We start from the raw sequence: 25911 nt of genomic DNA on the forward strand, positions 1-25911 counted from the left end.
AAGGTTGCCTTTCCCCATGCTCAGCAGTGCGGCCTTAACATGAGTGTAGCAAGGGTCTACGTGCTTGGTCTGTTTTTCTGGGCCCTCTTCTGTTTGATTGATCTTCGTCTCTACATCAGTACCACACTGTCCTAAATATTGTTGCTTTATTATAAGTCTTGATATCTTTAAGAGAGTATTGACTGTTCCTAACCTTTGATGCATCCAAATACAGTTTAGAATCAACTTGTCAAATCCCACCCAAAAATGTTTTTAACCTTCTGATTCTAATAGGGGTTGCATTGAATCTGTCATTCAGTGTCAGTTTAAATTGACATCTTCAATTCTTTACATCGTGAGTCTTCTGTTTAGTGACCATTTGGCATAACCCTTTATTCAGGTATCTTTCTATAAAGTTTTAAAATTTTCTCTGTAGAGATTTTTCATCTCTAGATTGTTAGATTTACTGTTACAACTGTATATTAGCACAACAAAGCTATTGTTAATATTAAAAATTTTTTTATTTCTAACGTGTGCAGTAGTATTTACTATAAAATTTTTTATGGAAGTCTTTTATTTCTAGCATGCTAATGGTTTTTCTCAAGAGTAAATTTTATTACCTTTTCTCCCTTATATTTTTGTTATAAATTTTATTGATGTTAAACCACCCTTGAACTCTGGATAACTGTAACTTGATCCTAGTGTATGATCCTTTTTATACATTTTGTGTTTTGTTTTTATTTAGGATGTTTGTATCAGTGTTCACGATTAAGATTGATCTGTGATTTTCCTTTTCTTTGTTATCTTCTATTGGGTTTAGGTATCAAAATTTTGTTAGCCTTATACAGTGAGCTGAAGAAGTTTCCCTCTTTTCTGTTCTTTATGAGATGTAATGTTGGGAATACTTCTTCCTTAAATGATTTCTAGGACTTAGAGTGAAGCTGTTTGGGCCTAGAGTGTTCCACATGGGAAGATGTTTGACTATTTATTCAATTTCTTCAGTGGTTAAAAATCAATGCAGCTTTTCCATTTCTTACATCAGCTTAGTAAATTATATTTTTCCAGGAATTTACCCATTCAGATTCTCAACATTAATTCATAATAGTTTCTTCTTAACGTCTGAAGATCAGTAGTAACATTTTCTTTTCCATTTGTGATACTACCTTCTCTGTTTTGAAATGTATAAAGTGGTATAAAAACTATAGTTATTTCTATCAGCTAATTATTATTCATCTACAAATACTATCGTGAAATTACTAGATATATCATAAATTTTGCAGTCATAATAACTTACTTTTATTTGGGAATATAATATGTTTATCTGTAGCCAATCTTTGCATTTTAGCAATAGAACATGCAATTGAAAAGGTGTAACAGTGTCACAGAAACCAAGCATGAAGAGAGTTTCAAGAAGAAAAGAAGAGCCAGTGGTACTGAGGAAAGTTCAAGGAGAGGGCAGATTGGAGGTCTTAGATTGGACAGAAATAGGCCTTATGAAGAGTGGTCAACCTCTTAGAGTTACGATCTTAAGTTCCTTTCTTAAGACACTTCTGACTTCAAAACCCACCAGGCATCAGAAGTAAAATTTCAGAATTCTTAGCCAGAGAAATCACAGCTATATTCCTTTTTTTCATTTCTTTAAAGTTACGACTCTAAGATCAAGGGTGAAATGCACTGAGGGGAATTTGGGGAGGTGTTTTTTCCTTTTCATCCTGTAGGTGTCGTCGCCTATGTCCTGAATGTTTACTGCTTTCATTTTCTAAGAATTCTGAATTACCTTTTATATCAAAATCAGGTTTTTCACATGGTACTTTTAAAATTTTGCTTATTTGCAATATGCCTTTAATTAAAATTGAGGCCCTGTGTTGAGGTCTCCTGAAAGGTAGTGCAGAAGCTCATGAAAATTTTGAAGGAGGTGATCATGCTTCACATCTGTGGAAATTCTATTTAAATTTAATGTTAAAGATCATTTTATCTTTGCCTTTCATTCCAGGAACCTGTGTCCCTGAAGTGTGGTAAAGCTGCAGAGCTGGTTGCTACTCACTTTTCTAAACAGATTGAAACAGTCCTTAAAAAACTTCAGGTAAATTTTGCAGAATATATTGGGAAGAAATACATAGTGGAGAGACAGTTATTGAAAATGTACTTAAGAACTTTTGCTTGTAATCATTTCTTCAATTGATAGTTCCTTTTAATAGCAATTTTTGCACATTGTGTGTGTGTGTGGTGTGGGGAGGGGGAATTTGGGAGCAGTTGTGGGTCTCTTGAGTCTGGAAATGAGGATACTCATCTTTATGCTTTAGAAATACTAACATGACAGAAACATTTCTGGAGCTGTGACCTGCACTCACCCTAGACATTGTAACCATGGAGGCCCCCCCCCACCCCCCCATATCTTCTGCTGTAGTAGCTGCAACGGTATTCTCTTTGGGTTTCACGTAATTCAGACTTCTGTCATCCTCGCATTGTGTTAATGATGACTAGAATTTTTCTTGGAAAATCTTAATTGGAATATAGCTGTATTAATGTTGAATGCTGAGATGCTCAGTTGGAAGTACTGTATGTATCATGGAGCTAGTATTCCATTCACCACTACCACAGCACTGCTGGGAGAGTGCTTTGCTCACTACCATTATGGCCACAAGTGGTAGAGATAGGGAATAGGACAGTGACAGGGACATGTAGCACAACCCAGGGTCCCCACATGGCAGTAATAGTAGTAGGAGACACATGCACAAGATGAAAACCACAGCAGTGAGTGGGAGGCAGCTGGTGTAAGAGATAGAGATATGGAGTTCATTCATTGACACGCTTCATTTTCCCACTACTGTGCCCCCACCACCACAGTATGGTGGGCTCTGGGGGACACAGATAAGTGTACAATGTTTTCTTTAATTTTTTCATATGGAACAGAGGAGCACCTGTATAAGCACAGTACAGTGTTAAAAGCTCTACACCAGACATAGTAAAAAAGTGCTGCAGGAACAAGAGCAGAGATTGAGAGAGTCAGACAAGAGTTCCTAGATACGCACGAACTGGGCTTAAATAATTGGTATTAGTTGTCTAGGCAGAGAATTGGGCAGGAGTTCTAGATAAAGGGCCCTGGGTGTGCAGAGACTTAAAGGCACAAAGCGACATGCATTTTCAGAGGATGACGTGGGGGCGATAGCAGAAGATGAAGCTATAAATATGTCGGGGGGAGGAGTTAGAAGTATAGAGACTCGAAAATAGGGTTTGGGGGTTTACAGTGAACAATTTAATATGTAAAGCTAAGAAATAATATACTGAATCTTCTGTGTGCTGGAGAATTACTAAGTGTTTTACGCAAGGGAACTATAGCATTAGATTCAGCTTAGAGAAGATTAACCCTGTAGTGTGAGGAAGACTTAGAGGCGCTGCCACTGAATATTGTTACTGAAGATTGTTTTTCCACTTAAAGTGAGAAATACTGTGATTTAGAAGGTCTCTGATGTAACTTGCAGTTTTACCTGGCCAAAAAGCAGTCTTGGTAACATACTTTTTACCTGTAGCCTTAGTTATAGATGTGATTACATAATGCTTTTTGTTTCAGAGAAGATGTCCTTGTAAATCAGGAATTGCTGCAAACGTCTCCATGTGTCGCAGAGCCGTTCACTGAGCTGTTGTGTCCATTCAGCCCCAACCGGGTTATAGAGATGCTGCCAGGCCTGGAGTGCTGCCGCCTGGAAGAAAGCATTCAGGTGAGACCAGTGGTGTAGAGGAGGCAAGAGTCAACTTCCCTTAATCATTCACCATTGTATAAATGAGCAAAGGGAGACTCACATTAAATTAATCTGCTTAAGTTTATACCTGAGATTAAACCCAGTCTGACTCCATGGTGCATGGGCTCCATTGCTGTGATAAAGTTCTTCTGTGTTTATTCCAGTAAAATCAGAAACAGCACATGTCCATCATTGTTACTAGTCAAGGTTCACAGCCATTCTAGCCAACATGATAAATGTGGAAAAAGGAATACCATAAAAATACTAAGAGAACAAAACACGCTCTAACTTGCAGGCACTGATGTCACATGGTCCTGTTGTGCCAGGACCTACAGGTTGAGTGGCAGCCAGGAGCCTTAGCACAGGCGTTGCCTGGATCCTCTTTTCCTTGTGTTCTCCTGTTTCCAAATGAAAATGAATGTGTGTGCACACGCGCGCGTACCTGTGTGTATGCATATACACGTGAATTCTAGTCTACGAGAAGAGGCAGCACATTCCCTGCTTGAGATTTGTTTTTAAGCCTCCATCAGATCTTTCCTCTGCTGTCAGTACTCCTGAAACGGTAACCTCCGTTTTCCACATCCACCTCCTGAACTCCCCACACACTTACAAATTTTTAATTATGAAATATTTCAAATGTATAGAAGTATACATATATTATACCTACCAACCCAATTTTATATGTGTGAACACTGCTGTACTGGCTTCTATCTTTGTTGTTTTGTTGTTTGTCTTAGAAATAAAGCACCCATTACCTGTTATGTCCCCCTGAGCTTATCACCCACATGAAGCTAGGCAGTTTCTCCTTCCCATCCATGTTTTTTATTTTTCCTATATGTGCATTTACCTAAGGAACACAAGATACAGTTTTATATCTTTTAAAAATTTGTATTAATGATATAGTGTATGTATCCAAATGCAAATTTTTATTAATTTTTATCTATTTTTATATGTACAGATGTAGTTCATTCATTTTAATCTTTATACAGTAGTCTATTGACTGACCACAACATTGTACACTGACTATACTTCAATAAAAAAAGTAAATAAATAAATAAAAGCAGTCTACTGACTGACCCGCCGCAGTTCATATATTTCCCTATTCATGGATGTTCTGATTGTCTGCAGTCCTTGGCTGTTACAAACTGCTCCATGGGACACCTTTGTGCTTATCTCCTAGGTACTCAGGTGAGGTTTCTCTAGGTAATGTGCCTTAATATCCCAGGAAGTGGGATTCTTTAGACAACAGAGTAGCTTAATTCCACTGGTTTTTGCCAAGTTGATTTCTTAGTTGTTTCCATTCTCCTCATCCGTGTTTTTAGTTTGCTGTTTTCCACATCCTTGCGTGTTCCTAATATTCAGACATCTTAAGTCTTTTTTTATTTGATGGAGCATGACACGTAGCCTTGTTGTTTTAGTCTGTTGATTCCTGCCAGTTCTGATGGCTCTCACTGATCACTCGTGACACTGCGTCTCTTTCCATGTGTTCAATGACACTTTGGGTTTTCTTGTCCCTGAACTATCTGTTCACATCATTGACCCATTTTCCTAGTGAGGATTTGCCCTTTGTGCTGATTTCTCGAAGTTCTTGTTATTTCTGGGTTTCTAATGCTAAGTGCTCTTTTATGTTGGAGGTGCCTCCTTCCATGCTGTTATGGCGTATTTTTTAAATTTGTTTTCAGTGATTTCCAATTTAATTATCAGTATTTTCCTTTAAAGTTAAGTTTTTGTGTGTGTGACTTTTATTTCTATTCCTACTTTAATGGCATAAAGGATATCTTATATGAGTTTTATAGTTTGGCTTTTTACATTTTATCTGGAATTTATTTTTGTAAACAGACCAAGAGAGGGATTTATATATTTTTTCCATGTGGATGACTGATGGTCCACATGTCATTTTATTGTCCTTTCTTCCCTTATTTTTAATGCCATATACCAAAATCCCAAATATACATAGATGTTTCTGTGGATTCTGTTCTTTTTTGGTCATTTTTCTTTCCTTATACTAATACCACAGATTTTAATGAAAACAGCTTTAGAATAAGATTTATTAGTTGAAAGAAAATTCTTCCCTCGTCATTCTTTTTCTTTAAAACCCTTTGGCTGTTCTTGGCCTCTTACTATTTCATATCAGTTTAGGAATCACATTGTCACATACCTTTATAAATAATACATTTTCTAGGATTTTGATGAAGAAATGCATTGAATTTATAGATTCATTTCAGGAGAATTGACATTTTATGGTATTGTTTTCACATCCAGGACCATGGTTGCCTTTTTAAAATGCCCTTTGTGCTCTTTGGTGAGGTTTTATCACTTTATATAATATCCTACTTGTCTCTTGCATATTTTCTTAAATTTGTTTCCAGATACTTACACTTATTAACATTCTAAAGGAAATTTTTTAAAATGACATTTTTTACTGATTACTTTTGGTGCATGTTACTAAGTTTAGCATGTTGTTTTGTATCTAGCTACGAGGCTGAAGTATTTTTTCATTCAAATAGCGTCTAGATTTTTATTATGACTGTAATATTTTGTGAGAACCATGGTAGTTTTTTTCCTTTCCAATCTTGATGCTTTTTTCAGTCTCCTGTCAGAGGTCTAGGAGCTCTGGGGTTTTACTGAAAAGAGGCAATGACAGTGTGCACTGTCATTCCTGATTTAAAAGTGAGTGTGTCTACCATTTTATATTAAATATGACTTTTATTGTAGTATTTTGATAGCTTTTTTTTTTTTTTATTAAATTACAAAAGTTCCATTCCCAGTTTGGGTTAGAGTGTTTTATATTTTTATTTTTGTCAAGAATGGGTGCTGTGCTGCATTTTATCAAATGATTTTTTTCTCTATTTATTGAGATGATCACATATTTTCCTTGTTTTACCTGTTAATATGTTATTTGTGCTTCTCTTTTTCCTTGGTAAGAAAGTATTATTCTACTTTATTAGTCTTTCCAAAGACTAATTGGGGATTTTTAAAAACCTCTGTTGTTTCTCTGTTGATTGTGACATTCTTTTCTGTACTTATTTTCTTTGTTTTATCGTGGCTTAATTGCTATTTCTCATTTACTCCCTAGAAACTTAGTTTATGAATTTTTATTGAGATCCCACAAGCTAATGTGTAGTGGTTTCATTGTCATTTTGTTCTAAGTATTTTGTGTGTAGTTATACTTGTCAACTTCTGGTGTATATTATTATTGTTTATATATTCATTTTACCTTTTATGTCATGGATACACATAATTCAGGTTCACAAACAACTTTTAAAATAAAGTAGAAAAAAATGAATGACCTTGGTTCAGTTAGAGTCCCAAATGGGCCACTCCAAGACTAGAAAGTCAAATATTTGCATGTTATTCTGTAAAGTAGCATACTTCTGGGGTTTGAATTCATGTTTTATTATCCAGGGGTTTTTTTTTTTTTCTTCATTCTTAATAGAATCTTCTAACTCAGTGAACAAGATTTATGAAAGTTTGTCATTTCCTTTTTCCTAGATTACTCAAGTATCAGCTTCATGAGGTCACTGCCTAACTATTTGAGAAGAAAGGAGATATTCATGGTGCCTTTTTAATAATGCTAGAGGTAAGATTTTACTCTGTGCTTTGTCATGTTTCTATCTAGCCCTCTATTCATTTATCAGTCCCATGTTTTTTTATTTGATGTATAAAACTAAGTTTTCATCATTCCATCTTAATTTCCTATGTCTCAAAGTAAGTTGCAGACAGGGTACATTTTATCTGTAAGTATTTCTATCACATGTATCATTAACTAGATTTGCTTTCTTTGTGGCATTTTTTTGAGGTAAAATAACCGTACGCAATGCATAAGTTTTAGTTGTGGCATTTATTGAGTTTTAACAAATGCATACATCTGTGTAACCCTAGTCCCCAACAAAATAGAGAACATCACCTTCAACCCAGGAAGTCCCTTCACAGTCAGTCCCCACTTCCATCCCCCAGAGATAACCACACTTCCGATTTTTTTTCCATTGTGGATGAGTTTTGCCTGTTTTATTCATTCGTACTAGTGGAATCACTTAGTAGCTACTCTAGTAGAATTCTCCTTTCACTCAGCGTAATGGTTTTGAGGCTTATCTCTGTCACTGCACGTGTCAGTCCTTGTGCCTGTTACTGCTGCGCACTGTTGAACTGTAGGAAGACAGCACCGCTTCGCCGTTCTCCTGGTGACTGACACCCGGGCTAGTTCCAGCTTCTGACTATTCCGAGTACAGTTGCTGTGACCACGCTTGTACGGAAATGCTCTCCTTCCCCTGCAGTCACTGCCAAGGAGTGGGGCTGGGATATCGCAGGGTAGGCGTCAGTTCAGTTTTGTAAGCAATTAGCAGGCGTTTTCCCAGTGATTGTGGCATTTCACGTTCCACCAGTGATGTATGAGAGTTGTGGTTGTTCCGCATTCTTGCCAACAGTTTGTCCTATCAGTTTTTCAAAAATTTTTTTCTATTCAATTGTTGTAAAATAAGTTTTATTACCATTAAATACATTCACATTGTTCTGCAGCCATCACCACCTTCCATCTCCAGATCTTTTTGAACTTCCCAAACTCATTAGGTAATTACTCCCATTCTTCCCTGTCCCTGGCAACCACCATTCTACTTTAGACTCTATGCATTTGATTACTCGAGATACTTCATATAAGAGGAATCAGTGTTTGTATTTGTCTTTTTTTTTTTTTGGTGGTGATAGGTAATTAGGTTTGTTTATTTATTTTTAGAGAAGTTCCTCGGGATTAAACCCAGGACCTTGTGTATGCTAGGTGTGTGCTCTACCACTGGGCTATACCCTCCCCAGTATTTGTCCTCTTTGTTTCTAGCTTATTGCACTTAAACCATAAGATCTTCAAGATTTATCTGTGTTGTGGCACATAACAGAATTTCATTCATTTTTTAAAGCTAAGTAACACTCCATTTTATGTACACACCACATTTAGTTTTTCCATTCATCCATCCATGGACACTTGGGTTGCTCCCACCTTTTGACTCATGTGAATAACGCTGCTATGAACATGAGTGTGCAAATACTTTTTGAGTCCTTTCAATTCTTCGGGATATATACTGAGAAATGATATTGCTGGATTAAATGGTAATTCTATTTTTAATCGTCTCAGGGACCACCGTACCATTTTCCATAATGGCTGCATCACTTTACATTCTCACCGGCAGTGCACCAGGGTTTCAGCTTCTCCACATCCTCACCAACACATGTTGTTTCCTGTTTTCTTGATGGTAGCCATCGTCGTGGGTGTGAAGTGTTATGTATCAGTTTTTAAACACTGTCATCTAGCTAAGAATAGATTAGGGATGTTCTATTTTTAATTTAAAAAAATGGTTACTATTGGCTTCTTGTTTTTTCCTAGCCGTATGATTGTGAAACAGGCCAGGAACACTATTCCACAGAGCATTTGTGTAGGCTCTTACCCTCTTTTAGTCTCTGCATTACCCTGACATCTCTTTTTTCCCTTGTAATTTATGTGTAGGTGACATCATGAACCTAATTTTAAAGGGTAAGTAAAAGTACTCATGGCGTGGATAGGGAGTGGGGAAGTGGGAGGTCCTCCCAGGGAGTGAGATGGCCATTTGCAAAGGCACAGGGATGTGAAGAAATAACAAGCTTGTAGGAGAGGAACTGGCAGCCCTACGGGGGCACAACTGTCCATGTATAGGCAGGTCAGGCTAGAGACAGAAGTTAGGTCCGGATTTGGAAAGATTTTGTAAGACGTGCTATAAAGAATTGGGACTGGTAAACATTTCACACAAAATCAACTGAAGGTTTTTAAACAAGGAGCTGATGTGATACTATGTTTCATAAAGACTGCTCTGTGGACCCTAGGAGGATCTATGAGAGGAGGGTGGGGAAGGGGGAAGGGGGAGGGGACACCGGAAGCAGAGAGCACTTGGCGGGGTACTGCAGTAGTACAGGTGTGACTCAGTGAGGACGTGAGCTGGGCGTGGCAGTGGTCGTGGAGTGAGAGGAGGTGGATTTGAGAACTTACTGATCATTTGAATGTGGTATGGGGTGAAGGAGAGGGGATTAATGACTCTGAACTTCAGCTTAACATGAGCCTGTGAGGAACCTCAGGGAAAGGAGCAGATTTGGGTAGAAGGGGTAGATGAAGATCAGCTTCAGCTTGTATTAAGAAGCCTTTGAAACATCAGTTAAGGGGGTGTAAGAATCCAGAATTCAGCAGAGTAGGGGATCCTGCAGCTGCATGTTGAGGAGGGGCCACACCTGAGGCTGTGCACTACGCTGTCACCATAGACCTGTCATGTCCTTTTTATTCCCACCCATCCCTCTTTCTCATAACCCGGTATGAATTTTACTCCCTTACTGTAAGTTTGGGTTAATTGTAATCTTCATTGCTTTGCCTAAAGAACGTCACGATTGACTGTGGTGGCACAACGGAAGCGAAAGTGGGGCACACTTGGTGATATTTGGTATTTTGAATCTGTTCCAGTGCAACTAGTGATGCTTTCTGTATACAGAGCAAGTCTCATCTAAATGACAGAGATCACTCTTAATAACTTTCTTTCTTGGGTTTTATCTTTAAAATATGTTAATTCAGATATTGATGGATGAGAGATAATAAAGTGTTCCTTTCACCTCCTAGAGACTGCAAAGCAAGCTTCCAGAGAGAGCACATCAAGATGAACGTCAGTTCTTGAGTAAAATTGATTCGTTTTTCCGTGGACCCCACGTTTTAAAAAATGTTGAATGATAACTGTATCTGTTAAACAGTAATACATTGACCTGCATAATTACTGTTTATCCACTTTAATAGTGATCCCAATTTTCTCTTTGTTTTCAAGGGCTTCTAGTAGGAAGTGAAAGAAACCGTTGTGATTTTGTGCTGCTAATTGTCAGGAGAGGTCGTTGTACAGGAACTTAGGTGCTTTTCACTGATCCTGATGAATTTTTTGGCTATGTTTTTGTACTTGTGTTTTGGTTATTATAAATGAAGTACATACTAACACCCTAAAAATTACTATAATGTGCTGAACAACAGCAAAGTGAGCTTCTAATCAGTAAGTAGTAGCCAGTTTTTCTGTGTTGAATTTATATAATTTTAGCACAATGCAGCAAAGTTTGACAGTTTAGAATTTTAAGTCTTTGTCACAGATACATAGTTTCCATGACATTCCTTGATAATAAAAAATTACTGATCTTATAAAATTGTGGTACAATATACATAACATAAAATTCACTATTGTAGCCATTTTTAAGTATTCAGTTCAGTGGCGATAAGTACATTCACATTGTTGTGCAATCCACCGCCATCCATCTCCAGAACCATGTCAGCTTCCCAAACTGAAACTCTGTGCCCGTTAGACAGTTACTCCCCATCCCTCCTCCCGATACAGCCCCATTAAGCATTCTCTTTTCTGAATTTGATTATTCTGTGTATCTTGTATAAGTGGAATCAAGCCACATTTGTCCCTTTTTGTCTAGCTTATTTCATTTAGTATTACGTTTTCAAGATTGGTCCATGTTGTGGCACATGTCAGAATTTCATCCTTTTTGTTTTTTTAAATGGAAAGATAGCCAGTTTACAATGTTGTGTCAATTTCCAGTGCAGAGCACAATTTTTCACTTACACCTGAACATACATATATTTATTGTCACATTCTTTTTCATTCTGAGCTACCATAAGATCTTGTATGTATTTCCCTGTGCTATACTTTATAATCTTGTTTATCTATTCTGCATATGCCTGTCAGTATCTGCAAATTTTGAACTCCCAGTCTGTCCTTTCCCACCCCCCACCCCCTTGGCAACCACAAGTTTGTATTCTATGTCTATGAGTCTGTTACTGTTTCATATTTATTTAATTTTATTTTTTTAAGATTCCACATATGAGCGATCTCATACTGTATTTTTTTTTCTCTTTCTGGCTTACTTCCCCAGGAGAGAGAGGGCAAGACGAGGAGAGGGCAGGCCTGGGGAGGGCAGGCAAAGGACATGGCAGGCCCAGGAAAGGGCAGGCCCAGGTGAGGGGAAGCCCAGGAGATAGTGGGGAGGACCAGGTGAGGGCAGGCCCAGGAGAGGGCAGGTCGAAGGGCAGGACCAGGTGTGTTCAGGCACAGGAAAGGGCAGGTCCATGAGAGAGCAGGCCCTGGTGAGGGCAGGACCAGGTGAAGGCAGGCCCAGGAGAGGGCAGGCAAATTACATGTCATGCTCAGGTGAGGGTAAACCCAGGAAAGTGCAGCCCTAGGAGAGGGCAGGCCCAGGGGAGGGCCGGCCCAGGAGAAGTCCTATTAAACTTCCAAGAGATGACATTGAGAGGCAATGGGTATTTGAGTCTGGAATACAGGAGGGAGGTCTAGGTTGGAAATAGCAGTTTGGAAGTTGTCAACTTGTAGAGAATACATAAAGCCCTAAGGCTGATGGGGGCAGCAGCAGAAAGTAGTAGAGGCCAGAAGACTGAGCCTCAGGGGTGCTGTGTGCCAGCATTCAGGGGCTGGGACTGAGAAGTCCAGCCAGGGCCATGGGAGGAAATCAGAGCAGCCTGAGACCCAGGAATCCCTGTGAGGAAAGGGCTTGACGTGACAAGTCAGGGAGAGCAGCGGTGGGAAGTGTGGCTGCCGGGCTGTGCGAGGAGAGGACTGAGCTCCCCGTGGAGTCAGCACCTGGTGGGTGGTGGGTGATCCTGTCATGAGCAGTTGCAGTTCAGTGGACACGCTTGCTTGGATGGAAAATGAGAGGAATCAGAGGAAGCGAATGGGAAGAGCTCCTTTGCAGGGGCAGGAGTCGTGTGTGCCGGAGAGCAGAGAGATGGGGCCTCAGCTGGAGGGTGAATGCATTTTTTTTAAGATGAGGGCAATAACAGTGTATGCTAATAGAAAAGATAGATTAAAGGGGTAAATTAGTAAGACCACATCCACTTAGGTGAGGGGAGTTGCAGGTGACGGCAGGTGTGGGCCCAGAAATGCCCCTGAGAGAGTCAGCTTCAAAACACTTACCAGGTTGAGTCCACTCAAGACCAGCTCCCAGGAGTGTCAGCCACTTAGGAACTCTACCGCCCCCTGCAGTTTTGATCCTGGCAGGGCCAGAAACCATAATTAGCCAGCTGAGGGAGGTAGGATGGAGTTTGGCAGGAAGAAGAGGCCTGCCCTGCCTTCCCCCCCTCCTGCAAGTGCTCAGCCAGCAGCGTGGCCTCACTGAGTAACTGACGTGGTGCTTTCATAGTTATGTGGTTAAAAAGTTCTCAAATGTTATACCATGCTCCCAAATAAATCTTTGATTGATTAAAGATTTACTTGGTGGAAATAAAAGCAAAAAGTAAAATAAAGTGAAGAAAGTGTGTAAACATAAGGCTGAGCCACAGAGCAAGGTCAGCAGACATGCATAAACACGTTTTCATTTCATCTGGAGAGCGTGTGTTGGTTTCTCAAGTTTGTACTTAATGATACATATTGCCACAATCTCTGAAACCATGAAAACAGCTTTTTGATGTTTGCATCTGCTAAATTCCATGGAGACTGGCTGGGGCCCAGAGGGATGTGGAAAGGAATGAACTGAGGGATGAGATTTAGAGATTTTTGTTGGGGAGCTCCCTGGGGGACTAGGCCTTCAGCATCCTGTGGTTCCACCCCACTCTAACCACAGTTGCGTACAAACATGGCTTTCTCAAGGGCAAGCCTCACTTGTGGAAATCTCCCAAAACACTCAGCCACCTAGCACCAACATTTGAAAGGAATCCAAAATGGCCCATAAGCAATTGCAGAGATTTGAAATGCCTTAGGCTCCCAAGTGCGCACCAGGCACACTGGGCCTCTGGGTCTCTGTGCACACTCACAGGGACACTGGCTCTGGAGGGACAGTTGAGGGACAGTTGAGGGTCAGTGCTGTTGCTAGGCTACGACTGTTCCGGACCAAACATTCCGAGCCGTTGAGCTTTTCAGCCAAGGTGTGGCAGCGAGACCTCTGTGGCTCTTCTGCAGCGCCAGCGCTGAGATTGGGAGGTGGCAAGAGACCAGGAGGGAAGTGAGCGGTGTCGGAAGGCGATAAGCCAGATGAAGAAGAGACTCACTGAGTTCGCGAGCTGTGTGGGCTTCAGCATCCATCAGAGAGAGCGCAGGAATTGTGAGAACCCCGTGCCTGGGTATCACGTCCGTAAGCGTGAACTAACTCCGTTCCACAAAGCCGCATATTTTGGTCATCTGGACACAGCGGAGGTGTTGCTGTTATATAACGAAAATGTTGTAGACAGCAGAGACAGGAAGAACAGGTAACAGCGGCGGGACGGGGCGGGGCAGGCCTGGGACGAGCTGCCAACTATGGTTTTAAGACATGAATTTTAAATTGCCTTCCCATGTCAGAGATGTTCAAGTGTGAGAAAATGAGCATGTTAGAATCATTGAAGTACAGTGTTCTCTCTCATCCTTGCAGCAGCAAAGTAGATACATTATCACTTTACTTAATTGAAATGTTGTTTTTGTAAAATAGTAACGGTAACAATTATAACATTATCTAACAATTATTGAGCTGTTATTTTGTGCAAGGAACTGCCAGACACTTTGCATAGCTTTTCATTTAAGCATCACAGCGGCCTCCTGTAAGATAACTACTACTTCATGCCCATTTTGTTGATGAGGAAATTGAGGCACAGTCAGGCTAAGTGAGAGCTAATAAGGGACAGTGTTAAAGTAGAAGTCAGACCCAAGGTGAGCTGAATCTCAACGGCATGCCCTTTCTATTCAAACAGGTGGTTCTTCCATTAATGTGGTGAGTAATAAGAGCTAATAAATACTGTTCTTTCCCCGTAGAAAGAACTAAGATAAGAAGACTAAATGTCAGTTTTAAAGGGGTAGGAATAGCATGCTGTTGAATGTTTACAATTACACGAGTAACTGTACCTTTGAACTAGTACGCTCTAATTTCCTAAAAAGTCCTCATGTTCGCAGGACTGCCCTACACTTGGCCTGCACCACCGGCCAGTCATCAGTGGTGAGTCTCCTCATACATTGGGATTGTAATCTGAATGCTCGTGACAAGGAAGGCAAGACAGCTCTCATCAAGGTGTGTAGCAGCCAACCATGTCCACGTGAGATGGATTCGATGTAATTACTTAGAATAAAAATGAATTTATCTGTTTTAAATATAACGAACTAATGGAACTTGAGGAATGTTAACTTGGAATGCCTAGCACTTACAGTCTGTTTCTTGGCGTGATACCAACAGGCTGTACAATGCCAGAAAGAAGTATGTGTCACTGTCCTGCTGGAATACAGAGCTGACCCAAATCTTGAGGACAACTGTCAAAACACTGCTCTGCATTACGCTGTCTTGGCTGGAGATATATCAATTGCAGCAAAGCTGCTCCGCTATAATGCAAATATCGAGGCGACAGACAAGGTATAGCTCAACTGACTTTATTTACAAGATATTTGAAATACAGGGTCTTTTCTAGCTACAGGTGTTTTATTTATAGTAATATGTATACTGAATACAGTACATCAAGCCCTGTTATCATGGAAACAACTCCAAAGCCAAGGCCAGGGGCTAGAGGTAGTGCCCACGGAAAGGGCAGAGCTCTGTCTCCCAGCCGCACTTGTACCCCAGAAGGAACAATGTCCCATTAGGAAGTGCCTGGGAGTGGGTTCTAGGCTCAGCGCCTAAAGAAGATGAAGGCTTGCGGGGAGTGAAGTGATGGCAAGGGCTGGGTGCCTGCCTGGGGGTGGGTGGGAGGAGGAAGGAGCCCAGTACCCAGCAGGGGGAGCTGGGTGACTGCACCTGGGCAGGGGAGGCGGCAAACTGCAGGCCCTGAGCACCCCAGGATCCCAGGTTCTAGAATCTGGGTAAGTGAGGTCAGGTCATGTTTGACAGCCAGCCAGCAGGGGCATTCGCTTGTGCTGGTGGCCACATGGCCCTCCACATACACCTTCACCTTGGGGTCTTCCATGCTCAGCCGGGTGCAGCTCCCCTGCAGGGCTGTGGCTGTAGGTGGGGAGCAAGTGATGGCGCAGCTGGTCCTCCTGCTTTTTCTCCTGGCTCTCCCCTGAAGATTTGGATTGAATAAGGTACTCAGGTCTAGACACAGTATTTAGAAATACTTCCCTGAGATTCTGATACAACCCTTGGTTAAAGACTATTGAATGGATACATGTAATACATGTAAATTCACAGATCTCAAAAATAAGACATCTCTGGAAGATCGGGAGTTTGATAGATGCTGCTGCTTTCAGTGCTCTCCTTTCCAGCCTTGTTAGCCTGACTTACCCATCTCTTCCTCTGTGATTGAGGAGTTTATTGGTAATATTACTGGCAGTATCTATTGCCTTGAAGAATAGCTCCTTTTCCCTTCTAACCACTGATCATTCAGTGGCACTCAGACAGTCTTAGAAACTTAGTTGTGGTGAGTGATTCAGTAAGTAGAGTCGGACCCTTTAAAGATTTTGCACCTTTTGTTCCCATCCAGGTCATTAGGTCAGTAGGTTTTTTTTTTTTTTTTAACATTTTTTATTGATTTATGATCATTTTACAATGTTGTGTCAAATTCCAGTGTTCAGCACAATTTTTCAGTCATTCATGGACATGTACACACTCACTGTCACATTTTTTTCTCTGTGAGTTATCATAACATTTTGTGTATATTTCCCTGTGCTATACAGTGTAATCTTGTTTATCTATTCTACAATTTTGAAATCCCAGTCTATCCTTTCCCACCCTCCACCCCCCTGGCAACCACAAGTCTGTATTCTCTGTCTATGAGTCTGTTTCTGTCCTGTATTTACACTTTGTTCTTGTTTGTTTGTTTTTGTTTTTGTTTTTTAGATTCCACATATGAGCGATCTCATACGATATTTTTCTTTCTCTTTCTGGCTTATTTCACTTAGAATGACATTCTCCAGGAGCATCCAAGTTGCTGTAAATGGCATTATGTTGTCGGTTTTTATGGCTGAGTAGTATTCCATTGTATAAATATACCACATCTTCTTTATCCAGTAACCTGTTGATGGACGTTTAGGCTGTTTCCATGTTTTGGTTATTGTAAATAGTGCTGCTATGAACATTGGGGTGCAGGTGTCATCCTGAAGTAGGGTTCTTTCTGGATACAAGCCCAGGAGTGGGATTCCTGGGTCATATGGTAAGTCTATTCCTAGTCTTTTGAGGAATCTCCACACTGTTTTCCATAGTGGCTGCACCAAACTGCATTCCCACCAGCAGTGTAGGAAGGTTCCCCTTTCTCCACAGCCTCTCCAGCATTTGTCATTTGTGGATTTTTGAATGACGGCCATTCTGACTGGTGTGAGGTGATACCTCATTGTAGTTTTGATTGGCATTTCTCTGATAATTAGTGATATTGAGCATTTTTTCATGTGCCTTTTGATCATTTGTATGTCTTCCTTGGAGAATTGCTTGTTTAGGTCTTCTGCCCATTTTTGGATTGGGTTGTTTATTTTTTTCTTACTGAGTTGTATGAGCTGCTTATATATTCTGGAAATCAAGCCTTTGTCGGTTTCATTGGCAAAAATTTTCTCCCATTCCGTAGGTTGTCTTCTTGTTTTGCTTCTGGTTTCCTTTGCTGTGCAGAAGCTTGTAGGTTTCATTAGGTCCCATTTGTTTATTCTTGCTTTTATTTCTTCTAGGAGAAAATTTTTGAAATGTATGTCAGATAATGTTTTGCCTATGTTTTCCTCTAGGAGGTTTATTGTATCTTGTCTTATGTTTAAGTCTTTGATCCATTTTGAGTTGATTTTTGTATATGGTGTAAGGGAGTGTTCTAGCTTCACTGTTTTACATGCTGCTGTCCAGTTTTCCCAACACCATTTGCCTAAGAGACTGTCTTTATTCCATTGTATATTCTTGCCTCCTTTGTCGAAGATTAGTTGACCAAAAGCTTGTGGGTTCATTTCTGGGCTCTCTATTCTGTTCCATTAGTCTATATGTCTGTTTTGGTACCAATACCATGCTGTCTTGATGACTGTAGCTCTATAGTATTGTCTGAAGTCTGGGAGAGTTATTCCTCCAGCCTCTTTCTTTCTCTTCAGTAATGCTTTGGCAATTCTAGGTCTTTGATGGTTCCATATAAATTTTGTTATGATTTGTTCTAGTTCTGTGAAATATGTCCTGGGTAATTGGATAGGGATTGCATTAAATCTGTAGATTGCCTTGGGCAGTGTGACCATTTTAACAATATTGATTCTTCCAATCCAAGAGCATGGAATATCTTTCCATTTTTTAAAGTCTTCTTTAATTTCCTTCATCAATGGTTTATAGTTTTCTGTGTATAATTCTTTCACCTCCTTGGTTAGATTTATTCCCAGATATTTTATTACTGTGGGTGCTATTTTAAAGGGGATTGTTTCTTTACTTTGTTTTTCTGTTGATTCATCATTAGTGTAAAGAAATGCAACTGATTTTTGAACGTTAATTTTGTAACCTACCTTGCTGAATTCTTCAATTAGCTCTAGTAGCTTTTGTGTGGACCTTTTAGGGTTTTCTATATATAGTAACATGTCGTCAGCATATAGTGACACTTTTACCTCTTCTTTTCCAATTTGGATCCCTTTTATTTCTTTCTCTTGCCTGATTGCTGTGGCTAGGACTTCCAGGACTGTGTTGAATAGGAGTGGTGATAGTGGGCATCCTTGTCTTGTCCCAGATTTTAGTGGGAAGCTTTTGAATTTTTTTACCATTGAGTACTATGCTGGCTGTAGGTTTGTCATATATAGCTTTTATTATGTTGATATATGTTCCCTCTATACACACTTTGGCAAGAATTTTTATCATAAATGTTGAATTTTATCAAATGCTTTTTCTGCATCGATTGAGATGATCATGTGGTTTTTGTCCTTTCTCTTGTTGATGTGATGTATTACATTGATTGACTTGCGTATGTTGAACCAGCCTTGTGTCCCTGGGATGAACCCCACTTGGTCATGATCTATAATCTTTTTTATGTGTTGTTGGATTCTATTTGCTAAAATTTTGGTGAGGATTTTGGCGTCTATGTTCATCAGTGATATTGGCCTATAATTCTCTTTTTTTGTAGTGTCTTTGCCTGATTTTGGTATCAGGGTGATGGTGGCTTCATAGAATGAGTTTGGGAGTATTCCCTCCTTTTCAATCGTCTGGAAGAGTTTGAGAAGGACTGGTATGAAGTTCTTCTTTGTATGTTTGGTAGAATTCCCCAGTGAAGCTGTCTGGTCCTGGACTTTCATTTGTAGGGAGGTTTTTAATTGCTATTTCTATTTCCTTTCTAGTGATCGGATTGTTCAAGTGTTCAGATTCTTCTTGATTCAGTCTTGGTGGACAGTATGTTTCCAGAAACTTGTCCATCTCCTCTAGGTTATCCAGTTTGGTTCCATATAGTTTTTCATAATATTCTCGTATGATATTCTGTATTTCTATTTTGTTTGTTGTAATTTCTCCATTTTCCTTTCTTATTTTGCTAATTTGTGCTCTCTCTTTTCTTCTTTGTGAGTTTGGCCAGAGGTTTGTCGATTTTATTTACTTTTTCAAAAAACCAGCTTTTGGTTTGGTTGATATTTTTCTATGGTCTTGTTAATCTCTATTGTATTTAATTCCTCTCTGATCTTTATTCCTTCTGCTGCTTTTTGGGGCTTTTTGTTCTTCTTTTTCTAATTCATTTAGGTGGTGGGTTAAATTGTTTATTTGAGATTGTTCTTTTTTGAGGAAGGCCTGTATCATTATACAGTAGGGTTTTTCTGATTGCAGTAATAGGAAGTCATGAGCCTTCTTTTGGTTAAAGCTGTGTGACAGACTCTTGCAATATATCTGTTAGATTCATTGAGCCCTAGCATAACCAAGATGACAGTTTTTTTTTAAATTAAAGTCTAATTGATTTACAGTGTTGTGATTGTTTCTGGTGTACAGCAAAGTGATTCAGTTATATATATATATATATTCTTATTTAGTTATATATGTTCTTATTCAGTTATATATATTTTTATTCAGTTATATGTATATACATATATATATATTCATATTCTTTTCCATTATGGTTTATTACAGGATATTGAGTATAGTTCCCTGTAGTATATACAGTAGGACCTTGTTGTTCATCTATTTTATATACAGTAATTTGTATCTGCTAGTCCAAAACTGCTAATTTATTCCTCTCCCACCCCCTTTCCCCTTTGGTAACGATCAGTTTGTTTTCTGTGTCTGTGAGTCTATTTCTGTTTTGTAAATAAGTTCATTTGTATCATATTTTAGAATCCACATATTAAGTGATATCCTATGGGATTTGTCTTTCACTGTCTGACTTACCTCACTCAGTATGATAATCTCTAGGTCCTTCCATGTTGCTGCAAACGGCATTATTTCATTCTTTTTTATGGCTAAGTCGTATTCCATTATATATAAATATACCATGCAAGATGGCAGTTTTAAACATCAAGACCCATGACATTAGTAACAAATTGGAATTGTTTTAATAATTTAGTTTCGGCCATCTTATGAACTAATAATCCATTTGATTAACAATTGGGGAGAATTAGATACAGGTAGATTGTAGTTTTAGTAGGCATTGGAAAAATTCTTGTGAGTCTTAATCACAATTTTTATTACATGTTGGGGCCCAGTGTTTTTGTGTGTAAGATGTATGATTCTAAAGAAAGGCAAGGTTTTACACACAAATACTTGATTTATACCCTACTGTTTGGAAACACCTCAAACATAAAAACACAAGTGGGCTATAGACTAAACATGGCCCTGGATATGTTCAGTTTGTCTCCACACATTGAGTCAACATTTAAAATATAGGAGACTTGTGCAGAAATCTGCACTTCAGAACTTCTCCTAAAGAATCAAATCTGGTCCCCCTTGAGCCCAGGCTCCTATGTGGTCTGCTCTGCAGAGGTGGCCCCTTCTCGGTGGGGCGTGTGTTCTCCAGTTTGCTGTCCTCACTTGTGATTTTCACTTGGGCCACCTATGTTGCCTCTGTAAGCAGTTGAATTTACAATTCCTGTTTGTATATTTTGATAAATATTTCAAGATTTTAAAGACAATCTATATTAATTTATAGTTTATTTCATATTTTGTAATAATCCCTTAAGAGTAGTTGATTTCATATTTTGTAATAATCCCTTAAGAGTGGGAAGGAATTTTTCAAATTAGAATGTATAAGTTGGTTTAAGAAAAACCTTTTCTTTACATGCAAGTAGTCATATTCCCATTGGAATGTCTCCAAGCTTTATGAGATTAGTCATAGTTGTAATTGGATAGGTTATACATGCTGCAGACAGTATGGTATCTTTCTCCTCAGCGTGGCTCCTTAAAAATGTAGTTGATTCAGCAGCTAAATGGTTCTCTCTGGAGCAGTGTTTAGAGTGTCAGGAGTAGTAGTTGAGCAGTAAGGTAACTAGAGAATGCCTGACACACGCTGCGATAGAAGCGAAGGTTCTTGGAACCAGCTAATGTCTGAAGTGAGTTTCAGAGAATGACTTCCCAGGGAAACTTTTGAGGAGGTCAAGGAGGAACCTTTTAAAGAGAAGGGGCATAGAGGGGCGAGGAAGAAGGGGCTGCTTGTTATTTACTTTATAGTGTATGTTTAAGTTCTTTAAGAGACTTAAGTTTTTAAATTCAGTTTTGAAATTTATATGTAATTTTACACATTATCAACTGTTTTTACTGTTTTACAGTATAATTTCACACCACTTTTACTCGCCATCAGGGAGAACAAAGAAGAAATGGTCAAATTTTTGATAGAGAACGGGGCAAATGTACATGCAGTCGACAAGCTGCAAAGGTACAATAGTTTGTTCTCTCTCTCTTTTTTTTTTTTTAAATCTTAATGTTGTTCTAGAGCAGTAACAGCCAATCAGAAAGATTAACTTAATAAGAAGAGGATTAACTTAAAATCAACACATCATCAGTCAGGTAGAAAAGCAATTATTCTGCCTGGTGTCACAAGAACGGTATGCAGCAGGACTCATCTTCCTTTATGGTAGTGACTGCTGTCGTTTGCAACCTGATTTTTTTGGTCATGTGATCTTACCATAGTTCAGGGATTTCATTTTAGTTTTATTAGTATGGACTCTAATTTTAATTTACCTTATGAGACAGTGTTGAATTTCTTCATTCTTTTATAACTTTTTAACCTCTTCTTGGTACTTTTTTTTCTTAAAAAATGCATATTAAACAAAGAGGAGTTTGTTTTGTCTTTTGGATGACTCTGCTTTAAATTACTTTCTTTGAAGGATACTGATGTTATTAGGTTATCACTGAGTATCACTAAGAGAGTAACTATGACCAGATACTGTGGGCTCATCAGTTTTTATCCTTTTTCATTTCTAGTACATTTTGTTTTTATTTTTAATTGATAATAGTAGAAGGAAGAAAAATAGCTTTAAATATTGAATAAACATTTCCTTTAAAGAAGACAGGTCATTGGTGGATGATAAAGAGGAAAGAGCTGGGCTTTAGAGTCAGACGAGGTTGAATTCCCAGCTCTCCTGCTGGTCCAGGTGTGTTACCTGGGGGACATGACTTACCACCAACCAGTATGTTTCCTGTCACGTAAAGGAGGGTCGTCATACATCCTTCAAGGGGGGTTGTGCCTAAGAAAGACCATACGTAGACTGTTCAGGTTAGTGCCGGCCACATGCTTCTCAGCGTGTTAACTGCAGCCGTGACTATTTTTGTTGCCGTTTTTATTCATATTACTGTTTTCAGCCTGCAAACAGCTTCTCCTTACCTGATCTCTAGCTGATTTTAAAGTATTATATTTCAGACTAGGGAAGAAATGGGGAATCCTTTAAATCTTTACCTACTTCAGATAAGTGACCTCAGCATCCTTTCTTGTCCATCAGAGGACTTTAAATTAGCCACTTCTACTGTGTGCTACCCAAGTAGGACAGGAGGCTTCTTTTTTGTCCCTCCGTTTTGGCCTTGGAGGGGATTTGCAAAGATGAGCACTTGAGCATGTAAGTGGTCAGTTCTCCAGGGGTGGGCAGGATATTAACTTGGTAAACTAGACCAAATTAACTGCTTGAGTTACGCTAACTAAGTTCCTAAGGGTGAAGTTGTCTCTTTTATTTTAGATCAGCGCTCACGCTTGCTGTGTTTCATGACTCACCGGACATAGTCAAGCTGCTGCTTCAGAAGCATGTTAATGCCAGTTCTCGAGATTTACAGGGATGGTGTCCTGAACAATATGCTCGTTTTAACGGTTTTAAACAGTAAGTGTTTCCATTAAAGTGCCAGTTATCTCTAAACTGAGGTTGGAAGTGACCTAACTGTTACTTGTTACGTGACAGGTGAGAGTTCCTAGTTGGGAGCAGGCACTTTGGGGATGGCAGTGAGACCCTCCCCATCACCAGCTGGAAACCAGCAAAAGGCCAGACTAGTGAGATGGAGCAGTGGGCACGGGGTTCTTTATCTCAGGGTTTGTAAGACCTTTATCCTTAGGGTCCTACTGGTCTCCATTTCATTCCAGTGTAACACCTATGCGTGGGGTACAAATAATGTCACATACCTGATTTTTCTAACTAGTTGTTTGGGTCTTGAAATGTTTAGTAGAGCAGAAAATCCTGTATTTTCCTTTGGGGACTTTCTTCTATAATCTTCTTCTTGAATTTTCCAGGAACCTAAGGGATTCCCTAAGGCCACAGTGACAGTCCTCTCCCACAAGGCATTGGGGCAGGGCGAGGGCACTCTAATCGTTCTCTTGTTTCCTTTGATTCTGTTGCTGCAGCGTTGGTACTAAAACTAGTTTTAACAGGATCTCCTTGGCAGCTGAGTCTGGAGTCTGGATGTTGCTCTCTAAAGACCTTTAATAAAACTTTAAAAGAAGAAAAGGAAAAAGAAACTGGTCCTGCAGTCAGGTCATTGACCTCTGCTCCCGGGATGCCTGTGCTGATCCAGTTTCCGTGGTCTTCATGGTGATCGACACGTAAACTTCAGCGTGACAGCTTGTTTAGTTCTCATACATATGCTTGTATGAGGTCATATATTTATAAATAAATGTAGCTACAAATTATGTAGTAGCTGAGGTGTCCTGAATTATAAACCACAAGGAACACCTAATCACCGTAATTTGTAACATTTTCTGAAAACTGCCACATTTAAATGTTACACCTGGGAAAGAAAACACACATTGGGTTTTATTTGGGATTCTCAAATAGTTCCAGCATTTAAGTTCAGGAAGAAATTATTCCATTCTTCCACTATTTCTCTGAGCATCTGGGGGATACATTATCTCATTAAATCTTCGTAATACTCTTATGAGTATTAATAACTAACTGCCTGACAGTAAGATCCCAGTTTTATAAAGGAAGACTTTGAGCTGATGAGAAGCAACTTTTCCAGGAACAAATAGTTGTTGGTTATTGAGCTGGGACTTCTGAGTTCGAGATACCTTCCATATGTCAGGCTCGCTTTAGTTAACTTGCTGAGCTGTACTGCCCTCAGCTCATGACAACTTCACCTTTTTTCTTTTTTAGTTGTACATGCTAAATTTAAAAGTTTGTAGATTGTACAAATTTGAAGTATATGGGACAATTTGAAGGTTTGCTATTACCTCTGATATTGTCTGAAATAATCTAAGAATTTAATATTTTTGGTAATTGTTTTTATATTAGTATTCAAGTAGTAATATTTATTTATCACTGTTTTTATACGTAGCATTTACCAACTGATTGTCGACTACAGAGACGAAAAGATACCAACTACTCCCCCTGAAAATAGCGACCTAGGACAGAGTTCGGGTAGTAAGTTACTCTTGTTGGGCCCATCATAGATACGGAAGTAAGAGTGAGGAACTTTTGATAATGAAAGAGCAGTGAAAAAAGCCAGTGTGTAAATTTCATGCATGTTTTTATTTTTTTCATTAATTTTTTCTTAATGGTCTAGTATTCAGAATTACTTAAGAAGTTAATTGTAGGTAATTTAAAATCTGAGACAATATTGTCTGAAAAGAAATTCATTTATTTAATCATGGCCCCTGAAATCCCATATATTTTTGTGTAAATAAGAAAAACAGGTTTTTAACTTTGTTGTACATTTCCCCTAACATTATAACAAGTTGGCCTTGTTACAGAACTGGATCTTTAGTTTTTACAGCAAATGGATTACATTGGGTAAATGAATGCTAGTTATTGCACAGTGATTAGCCTCACTAAAAAGTGATTGTCTTTAAAACTGGGAGCTCAGCAATACCTTCCTGGTGCTGTAAACAAATGGCCAAAAATTAGAACTGCACAGCTGGGCCAGTGTGTAGCATACTAATAAGAGATTGTTTTTTAAAGATACCTAGTGATAGTGCAGAAGTCAGGAAAGCAGTGCCTTATTGAGAAGCACTGGTTACTTTTCGCATCATTACACCAACAAAGTCTCAGTCTCACCGATTGCATTCCTCAGAAGTGCAAACAGAATGCGACATGTTGCCTTTGTGAGAGTCAGATGTTTTCTTCTCTTTTTTGGGATACTTGTCATGAAAGTATAATTTTGTTAGAACAAGATTTTCTGTTGCCATTAGTTAAAGGATTGTCATAATAATTACTCAAATAGCACAACTCAGGACTTAACAAATTGTAATAAAAGCACAGAAGTACTTCACATAAAAAAAAAAAAAAGACTGTGTTGCCTAGGTGTGACCCCTAGCGTGCTGTTCAGTCTGAACTATATGAGGGCACCTTTAACTTGGTAGGCCTGGATCAAGCAAAGAACTATTGTAGGAAATACAAAGATGGAATAGACAGAGTTTTGGTCTTCAAGGTGCTCATAACACAACAGAGTTGTCCCTGGTTAATGTCTGTATGTTTTTTAAACAGGACTTCCAAAGAAAACATTCTTATCTGTTAATTGATCCACTTAACAGATGACTATCGAGTGTCGTTTAGGTACTAAGCACCACTCTGACGTTACAGCATGCAAACAGGTCAAAAGCACAGTTCCTGGCCTCCTGGAGCTTGTTACTGTCATCCTCATTTTTATGATTTGCTTTACTTTATTCTGTGCTTACTGTGTCCCAGAGCCCACGAGGACTTTGTAACTGTATTTATATATATTTTTATGGGTATTTAATATGTGCCAAATACTTTAAGTCCATGGTGAGGAAAGAAGTTTTTGAAAAGTGGGTAGGATGTCAGGTAAGCCATGCAGAGCGAGTAGAAGTTTGCCAGGGAAGGATGCAGAAGGGCAGTGTTTGGTGGGCGGAACATCTTTGAAGATTACATTTGGCAGAAAGGACAGCGGTGCAAAGGCTAAGATG

General features: G+C 39.2%; 2 protein-coding genes across 2 annotated transcripts in view; both read left to right on the forward strand.

The window, feature by feature from the left end:
- Positions 1-23514, forward strand: part of LOC116155431 (ankyrin repeat domain-containing protein 7-like) — a 60604-nt gene extending 37090 nt beyond the window's left edge. The window contains exons 7-16 of the mRNA XM_064492870.1: positions 1973-2062; positions 3551-3698; positions 7212-7299; positions 11637-11719; positions 13673-13959; positions 14636-14750; positions 14913-15086; positions 21341-21447; positions 22742-22879; positions 23395-23514. Of these exons, the coding sequence (XP_064348940.1) occupies positions 13745-13959; positions 14636-14750; positions 14913-15086; positions 21341-21447; positions 22742-22879; positions 23395-23476 (831 nt within the window). The 5' untranslated portion in view covers positions 1973-2062; positions 3551-3698; positions 7212-7299; positions 11637-11719; positions 13673-13744 and the 3' untranslated portion in view covers positions 23477-23514. The remainder of the gene's footprint in view (positions 1-1972; positions 2063-3550; positions 3699-7211; positions 7300-11636; positions 11720-13672; positions 13960-14635; positions 14751-14912; positions 15087-21340; positions 21448-22741; positions 22880-23394) is intronic.
- The window catches only part of LOC116151631 (coiled-coil domain-containing protein 144A), a 112136-nt gene continuing 109734 nt past the window's right edge, over positions 23510-25911 (forward strand). Inside the window, exons 1-2 of the mRNA XM_064492865.1 lie at positions 23510-23592; positions 24324-24409. Of these exons, the coding sequence (XP_064348935.1) occupies positions 23579-23592; positions 24324-24409 (100 nt within the window). The 5' untranslated portion in view covers positions 23510-23578. The remainder of the gene's footprint in view (positions 23593-24323; positions 24410-25911) is intronic.

Source organism: Camelus dromedarius, chromosome 12, assembly GCF_036321535.1.
Source record: "Camelus dromedarius isolate mCamDro1 chromosome 12, mCamDro1.pat, whole genome shotgun sequence".
NCBI lineage: Eukaryota > Metazoa > Chordata > Mammalia > Artiodactyla > Camelidae > Camelus > Camelus dromedarius.